The sequence below is a fragment of the Pteropus vampyrus genome, unplaced genomic scaffold (genome assembly GCF_000151845.1).
Source record: "Pteropus vampyrus isolate Shadow unplaced genomic scaffold, Pvam_2.0 Scaffold48, whole genome shotgun sequence".
In the NCBI taxonomy this organism is placed as follows: Eukaryota; Metazoa; Chordata; class Mammalia; order Chiroptera; family Pteropodidae; genus Pteropus; species Pteropus vampyrus.
Genome location: NW_011888829.1, coordinates 283,999 through 292,420, shown reverse-complemented (window position 1 = coordinate 292,420; position 8,422 = coordinate 283,999). Strand labels below are relative to the sequence as shown.

The window sequence follows — 8,422 nt, the reverse complement described above, 5'->3', positions numbered from 1 at the left end:
CATTTCCACATTCCTCACCCCAAAGTACTTGTAAATACAGAGAATGAGAGAGAGATTAGTGGCATAATAAAGAACAAACTTTTAGGGCCAAATGATTGGATATGGATGAATAGACATAGGTGATCTAGAAGTTTTAAAGATGATTCCGAAGTTTAAGTTTGGGAGAACCTTGGTACTATTAAAACAAACAAGGATCTTAGAAGGGGAGAAATTGTCTCCGAAGGAAAGGATAAATTTAGTTTTTCATTTGACTCAACAGCTCAAGTGCAAGTAGGATTTTAAAAATCTTTTTTAAGTTTTTATTCTTCAATTAGAGTTGACATTCAATATTATTAATTTCAGGTGTACAGCAGAGTGGTTAGACATTTATATAATTTATGAGGTGATCCCATTTTAAATAGGAAATTGTTGGAGGGCACTGACAATAGTAACTTGGTGGTGTGTGGGATGATTAATTTCTGTGCAAGGCCTGAAGGCAGTATAACAGTAATAATGGAAAAAAATGAAATAAGCATTGCTAAGAAAGTCATTTAAAAAAGTCAGGGGGCTATTAAGGAAGTGGGGCCTGTGCACATCTTTGGCCTCAGTTCTCAGAGTTGCTATTAACTTGCTAAATCTGTTGCTAAATGCAGCTCAAGGCCCAGCCAGAAACATCCTGGACTACAAACGTCCTGGAACAGCTGCTACGTGGACATACATGGACTTTACTGCTCTCCTTGTCGTTTTCACACACACTCCCCCCGCCCCCCCAATGTTTGCATGTTGGAACTAACCAATCCCTGTTAACATACAATCCTTCAGTTGAATGAAAGAATTGCATTATGTGGGTTTATAAACCCTGCCTTTTAAAATTCTTTTCAGTGTATAGTTTGGGTTGCTACCTGAATCTGCGTCACTTGGATTCAAATCCTTTAAGACTCCAAATAAACTTTTGATTTGTTTTACAGCCTCAGATCTTTACTGGTTAACAATGGTGTTTCAGAAACTAAACATCGTGAAGGTGGAAGCAAAATGGAGATAAATGTCTAGAAATATACTGTGAATGAAAAAGGGGCTATGCAATAAGCCTGAGGAGCTTAGTGGCCCAAAGTGACCACACAGGATGGTCTGATCACGAATTCCTTTCATGGGGGACAGGCACGTCCCAGGCCTATAGCTTCCTCAGCAAAGGTCAGTCTTTACCTTAAGTGAGCCCTGTCCAGTATGCATCTGGGATAACATACCTTTGGAATGTCAGAGTAATTTCCTTTTCGTACCCCTCAAAGGCATAACCACGAGCACCAGAGCACAAGACCGCAGAACCCCTTATTGTTATTTTGCTCCTCACACACCATCTCCGTGTGCTGCGTTAATTATTAAAAATCCTGTAACCACCAACGTAAAAGCATGCTTTTCCATTTTGCTTTTTATCCAATCCTGGAGACCCTCCCTGATGCTTTCTCCCGCCTCCTTAATCTACCACCAATGGATTTCACGCACCTTCCTTACGTCTTCTCTTTTGATTCTAATGTATAAAGTAAACTGCAAAACTGCCATTCTCTGGAGCATTTGAGATTTTGCTCCCCGGGACACATGCGTCAGTTTAGCTCAATAAACTCATAAAAATTCTCTACGAGTTTGGACGTTTCTTACATTGACAATACCAACTAGTAAGTCAAACTTTTAAGAGTGGGTTAAGATGTGTTTTGGAAACCATGTTAATTAAGTGGTTCATATTTTTTTCCGTTAAGGGCGAGAATGGGCCATTGAAGGGTTTTAAGTAGGGTCCAGGGGAAATTTGCATGTTAGAATGATCCGGAGGGTACCTTCCTTTTCTAGAAGCTGGACAGTGCCCTGACCAGGAGATAGAGAGGGCTGGTAAAGCCCCTTCTGGCCTGTATTCTGCAATCTGTGGGGCTCCATACTCCTCTTCATTACCAGGGCCTGGATTAGGGTGAATAAAGCAAAATTTAAGAGGTGCCAAAAAACGCGGCCATCAAGATTAATAACACTTTAATGCAATATTTAAAAAATCTAAAATAAATAAAATACCAGAATTTAAAATAAAGACAAGATCAGTAAGCTGAAGTTAATTAAAATCATTTAAGATGGCCATTTGGTTAAGAAAAATTGTCAAGACATGGCAATTCTTACAATTGGGAATAAGAAGTACACTTTGAAATTATTATCAGTTCACCTCTATTAAAGCCAGGAAAGTAAAATTATAATAAAAATTTTTGGTATAAATAAAATATTTAAACTTAAAACAATGTTGTGAATTTTAATACATCTAATTTTCAAATATTCAATATTCAAGTACTTTGATGTTCTGAAAAATATTTTTTATTACATGAAAATATAGGGCCAGGTGCACATACATATTCCCTTGTGCCTCAGGATCCAATATGGCTCGAATCTCGTATGTGACTAAAATTTTAATTTTTTTGTTCACGGGGTTTTATATTAATTTTGACTTTTTAAAAACATTGCATTGAAATATCCCACTGCCAATTTTTTGGCGCCTCAGTTTTGCGCTGTGAGCTCTGACCCGACTCCTTTTCCTCGCTTTCTTACTGTTTTAGGAAGCCTGTACCTTTCTAGTTGTTCCCCGAGGTGGAGCTACCTCTCCGGGGCCGAGCTGGGAACCTCGTCAAATAATTCCGTTTCATTATAAACTTGAAAACGGCCCCACTCACCACTTGGCGGCGTCGACTTACCTGCTCTCGTGAGGTAAAAGCTTCCGGAACTAAGGCGGATAGGGGGCGTGTTTCCCGCGGCGTTGGCCGGCGGCAATTCTACTACGCACGCCGCGGATTTCCGGTTTTTCTTCCTCTCGCGAATTTTGCGTCACGGCCAAAGCCGGAAATGGCCCCCTGGGTCTGGGCTGTACGGCTCTAGCGTCCGGCGAGGGAGGGAGGAAGGAATGAGTTCTGTGCTGGGTTGTACGTGAGGCCTTGCGTGGGTCGGGTGGTGGTTCTCCGTCGGTGTCTGGCCCTTCTCTTTTTCACGCGTACGGAGGATTTCGCGCTTTCCTCTCACCCCCCAGTCCCTCTGTGTTGTTCGGGAAAGCCACTTTGAGAAAGGGCAGCCGCCCAGCCTGGCGGTGAGGCCGGGGAGCCCAGGGATCTCCTTAGTCTTTGCTAACGGGGATGGAGGCAGTAATTTTTGCAGCAACGGGTTTCAGATTTAAGTACCTGGATGACGTTGTAATATTTATGGAGCCCTTCCAGTGTGTTAGGAACTGTTTGAGGAGGATTGGACTCGGCAATGACTAAATCGAACAGAAATTCTTGCCCTAAGGGAGCTTGCATTTTAATAAAATTTGAGAAGACAGTGGAGTGGAAATGGGAATAATTTTTTTGTATGAGTTGGAGGAAGAGGAAGGGGGATCAAAAAGACATACAGGTGTCAGGGTTTTTTTGGAGGGAGGGAATCCTTTTCAAATGTAGGAATGCCGGTGTGTTATGGTCAGGTGGAATGTATAAAAATCAGGAATGCAGTTAGGAATTTCAGATTAGTGACTTTGTGCTATTGCTATAAGATGTAGTATTATTTTACTTCTCGTTTTTTCCTTCAGGGAAAGACTAAAGATTACATTGTAGGAAAAGAAAAATAGGAGCCATGTTTCGAAGACCTGTATTACAGGTAATCACTTTGCCATATTAGTGCGGAGATGTGTTATTTATCAGCTTTTGTGATCAGATTTATTTAGCTTTTTGATAGCAGAGTCAAAAGACCTTTGAGCCCACTCATTTTATGTGTACTCACTTGATGTGGAGGGTTGGGGACAGATTTTACCTGTGTAAATAATGTTCACTAAAAGAAAACAAAATTTTTCTGGTTTACTCACGTATATAATGGAAGTCTTTACTTTTTGAAACGTGTTAACTCGAATTTTAGATCAGTTAGAGATCATTTAAAGTAGATCATTTAAAGTCGTTAGTGATCCAGAGACTGTGAGAATCATTGTTCCAGCATCTTTCTATAAGGCATGTGGTTCCTTTTCTGACCACTTACCTCCTCTGTTGTCAGCTGCCCCCTACCCTATCTACCCTTACTGAGAACAGCTGAAGTCTCAACATCACCACAAATTTATGTCCAAAATTCTCTCTCATTCCACCCAACCTAACTGCTCATCTCTCCAGACACTAACCGGCCTAGGCTACCCCTTTTTCTTACCACATTTGGGCACCAGGTACTATCTCCTTTATAATCCTCCTCTCGTAGTCCCCATCCTGTTAAGACTAATGAAGAACCAATTCTTTCATAAAACCTGTTCTCATCTCCTGTCTACTAGAACCCCACATTCTTGGAACTCCATTTTAACCTACACATATTTCAACATTTTTTTGTGTGTGTGTTGAAATGTGAAACTTGAATTACTACTGTCTTAATACTTAATACTACCGTATTAAGATATCTTTAAAACCAGATAAAACAAAAGTTTAATTTAAAAAAATTATTCAGTTAAAAAATTCTTTCCCTCTTTCTTCTTCTCCATTAGGTCTTCATTTTTGTGTGCCCAAAATGAAAAATATTATTCTGTAAGACTTGCAAGCCAGCCTAGCTCATCTGATTACTCAAATTAGACATTTCTAGAATCATGACACATATACTAGTTAGCAGTTTGATTCTTTAGTTTGTTGTAACTCACATTTTTATCTTTTTACCCATCTACTTCCCCAAAACTTAGTGATAGGATTCCATAGCCAACAATATTCCAGGAATGGGTATTCATTTGGTTGGTGCACATCTGCTTTTTACAGTAACAGTGCTACCATTTGACCCACATTTCTCTGATGTGACGGTTAGGTCTCTGAACTCTGTAACGAGTGTTGTGCCCAGTGATGTATACTCATATCTTGGCAGTAGCCTTTGAACAGAATGCCTTTGAGGAGACAGCAGAGGGCGTTGGGAAAAGCAGTAGCCTCGGTGTCAGGTTCTAGGCAAGACTTGTCACTTATTTTCTGTAGGTTACTTAATCTCTCTTAAATTCCTTTTTTTCATTTCTAAAATGGGGATAATTTTGCATAGATTTATTTTGGGGATTAACTGATAGGAGGTAAAACAGTTTGTATTGAGTAATAGGTGTTATTGTCATTGAATGCTGCTGTTATGTGGCAGTGGCTCTCTTTCTCTGAAAAACTGATTTAGACAGTCATATCTTTATACTTTATCAAAGAACCAAATTTATCTTAGGCTTTTTTCTTTGGTTCATCGAAAACATGAATTTTTCCAATGTGTTTGATTTTACTTTTTGTGTGCAACCACAGAAGCACCATAATCAGAAGGGTTACCACAAAAGTAACAGGATAGGACCATAAGTTGACTTTCTTGGTCATGCTTTCTGGTACCCGCTTTGTACCTTTGGGCTTCTGTAGAAGGCTGCCCTTAAGTGTTGCTTGGTCCTTCTGGCGCTGTGTGATGGGAGCATATGGCAAGCGCGTGTCTTCTGTGGCTGTGTGCTATAGGAGCTGCTGCCTAGATGATGATCGGACATGAACAGGTCTTTTGTTTGCATTTGCCTTTCCCCTCAATTCTGAAAAATTATAGCCATTTTAATCATTTGTTCCACTTCAGGTGTTTCATCAGTTCGTGAGACATGAGTCTGAAATAGCGAGCAATTTGGTTCTCGAAAGATGTAAGTAGTAGCTTATTTCCAAGTTTAAAGCATGTTATTTATAGCAATGGGCTGATACTCTCTCGGTTGTGTTGTGAGGTGCCCTGGTTGGATTATAATCTGTTAGTCATCATGCCTTGGGCTTATGCTTGCTTCTCGTTCTTGGCCTTGCCCTATCCCTTCTTCCCTTATCAATCACTTCTAACTCTTGTCACTCTCCTGCCATAGAATTTCCTTGAATCATTTGGTTACTTAAGTTTCCCAAGGTTATGTGCTATTTGGCTGAAGGAGTGAAAGTTTGTGAAAGCTGTTGTTTCATAGACATATTCCCGTGTATTTATAAAGATTTTCAGATCTCAGATTTGTTCTTTTAAACGTCGCTTTTTAAAAGGTGTTTTAAAGAAGAATTTAAGATAAAGTGAAGAGTTTAATGATTGTTTTGTGGGGCTCCTTTCACTGAGAATATATCCTTCTTTCCTGCCAGCCCTCCTTTTCCCTCCCAGGCTTCCTTTATTTGCCCCTTCAATTTATTTTCTGATTTTCTTGAACGTGGGTTTTGCTTAATGCTGAGATTGAAGTTGAACTAATATTTGTAGTGTTTCCTCTTTTAGACATTTCTCTCAGTCTCGTTTTATCTCCACATTGTGTTTCAGCTCTGAATCGTGTGCAGCTACTTGGGAGAGTGGGTCAGGATCCTGTCATGAGACAGATAGAAGGGAAAAACCCAGTCACAATATTTTCTCTAGCAACAAATGAGATGTGGAAATCCGGAGAAAATGAAGCATACCAAATGGGTAAGTATAAAAGGCTGGGGTTTTACTTGCACCAGTGATAAATTGACATTGTTTACTGTCAATAATCTAGTTAGAGATAAGCTACTTTTTGAAAGTGTCTACTCTACATTTGTTCTGTTCTCTTAGACACTGTGACAGCAGTTTTGTTGGGCATGTAGTCCTTTGGTATTTATTTTGCCTGCTGGCATTTGTAACCATGTTTCCTGTTCTTGTGATTTAGGTGATGTCAGTCAAAAGACAACGTGGCACAGAATTTCAGTATTCCGACCAGGCCTCAGAGATGTGGCATATCAGTATGTGAAAAAGGGGTAAGTTGAGGAAGGAAGAATCTTAGAGTGTGAATGGTTTAAAAACTATAACAGGTGTTCTCGTGGAATGTGGAACTCCTTTGTTCCTGAGTACTACTAATGACTGTTAACTCGAGATATTTATTCTGTGCTTAGTACTACATGCGTAGTGCTTTGCTATGTATGACTAAATCGGAGATGCATAAGACCTGGTTTAGTCTTCCAAGAATTTATAATTTAGGGAAGATGGGGTGTACGTAAACAGAAGCAGATGAGGCAAGAGGGAAGGTGAAGTGTGCTAAGTGCCACGTGGGCAGGACAGTGCAGGCTTTTAGATCCCGTGTTGCCAAGGCCAGGGATCCTTGCGGTGGCGGGTGTCGTGGGTCTTGTCTTCCACACGACGTTCTCAGCAGAGGATCTGGAATATGTGAAGCCTGTCACAGTGAGGCATTGTGGTTATATTCACAGCAGTTATTTTACATTTGACTATTTTCGATGGTTTCATAGTTCCTTTTTGAGATGCCCGGATTGATTATGTACGAGTGTCTTTTCCAAACCCACAGAACAAAAGGGTGTGTTTCACAGCAGTTGTATTCACAGTTAATGTAATTAGAAATGTGCTTGTTTTATAGGAATGAAACTCATTTCATGAAAAATAATTTCAGCAGTGATTAAGTTTCAATTTCTTTTCAATAATTGCATACCTTCATGTGTTTAAGATTGGGTTATCATTACAGTATTTTTTTTTTTTAACTTCTTTGAGGACCACAGACAACTCAAGGTTGAAAACATGGCCCTTTTTACCTAGATTTGTCAAACCTGTGTGTATATTCTGTTCTACTACTCTTAATTCTGAACTTTGAGAAACGGTAGCAAAAATGAGGCTACATATGACTATACATGTATACACGCATACATTTAGCGTGTATATTTCTCTGATCTGACACTCTTTTGGGAAGCATATTAGAATCTCCAGACTAAAAACTAAATCTTTTTTATCTCAGGTCTCGAATTTACGTGGAAGGGAAAGTGGACTATGGTGAATACACGGACAAAAATAACGTGAGGCGACAAGCAACAACAATCATAGCTGGTAAGAAGCGTGACGATAGCCGTTCTTTTCCCTCCTTCTTCGTAAGCTTGGCTGTGTTGTAAGTCTCTTCCCCTGGGGCTGTGGGATTGCTGATGAGATTGGAAGGCAGCTCACCAGGAGAATTCTGAGCGGGGTGTGCAGGCTTGTTAAGCATTTCCACATGTACCTCCTCCTCTAGCAAATTATCTCTATACTCACAGTTTTAGCTTATAAGTAATGTTGAATAGAGTATAAATCGAACTGTCCATGCCAGTTATTATTGTTTGGAGTTAGAAAAACTTGAGTGTCTGCGAAGGACATGGCCTAACTGGGGAGAAGCATGTGCCAAGATAGTTACACTAACGTGAATGGCATTAGACATTTGAGCAGATATTTTCAGAACCTTTGGTACTTAACATGATGCTTTTGCTTTAAATTTCTATTGTTCTCATTATGCAAAATACAAAATAACATAGAAAAGATAGACACACAAAGCCGAAAGAAGGTTAAGAAGCTATCCTGTAGGGCAGAGTTTGAAAATTCTATAAGAGTTTTGAAAACTGTAGCCCTTTGGACATTTTTAGGTTGTAACATTTTTTTTTAAATATAAAATCATGTTGCTTTTATATTACTGGATCTAAATACTGTAGCATTTTGGTACCAGTCATTT

At 39.6% G+C, this 8,422-nt stretch overlaps 1 protein-coding gene and 1 long non-coding RNA gene across 8 annotated transcripts in view; one reads left to right on the top strand and one right to left on the bottom strand.

Annotated features, from left to right (window-relative positions):
- The window catches only part of LOC105291603, an 18,851-nt gene extending 16,066 nt beyond the window's left edge, over positions 1-2,785 (bottom strand). For all 4 annotated transcript variants that reach the window (XR_895831.2, XR_895832.2, XR_895833.2 and 1 more), the window contains exon 1: positions 2,697-2,785. This is a non-coding gene — a long non-coding RNA (uncharacterized LOC105291603). The remainder of the gene's footprint in view (positions 1-2,696) is intronic.
- A 44-nt stretch (positions 2,786-2,829) lies between these two features.
- The window catches only part of SSBP1 (single stranded DNA binding protein 1), a 9,000-nt gene continuing 3,407 nt past the window's right edge, over positions 2,830-8,422 (top strand). The window contains exons 1-6 of one of the 4 annotated variants that reach the window (XM_011359470.2): positions 2,830-2,921; positions 3,557-3,624; positions 5,560-5,620; positions 6,253-6,393; positions 6,614-6,701; positions 7,685-7,773. In XM_011359470.2, coding sequence (XP_011357772.1) covers positions 3,601-3,624; positions 5,560-5,620; positions 6,253-6,393; positions 6,614-6,701; positions 7,685-7,773 — 403 coding nt within the window. In that variant the 5' untranslated portion in view covers positions 2,830-2,921; positions 3,557-3,600. Of the gene's footprint in view, positions 3,083-3,556; positions 3,625-5,559; positions 5,621-6,252; positions 6,394-6,613; positions 6,702-7,684; positions 7,774-8,422 lie in introns of all 4 variants that reach the window. The other 3 variants (XM_011359473.2, XM_011359472.2, XM_011359471.2) reach the window with 3 other exon arrangements.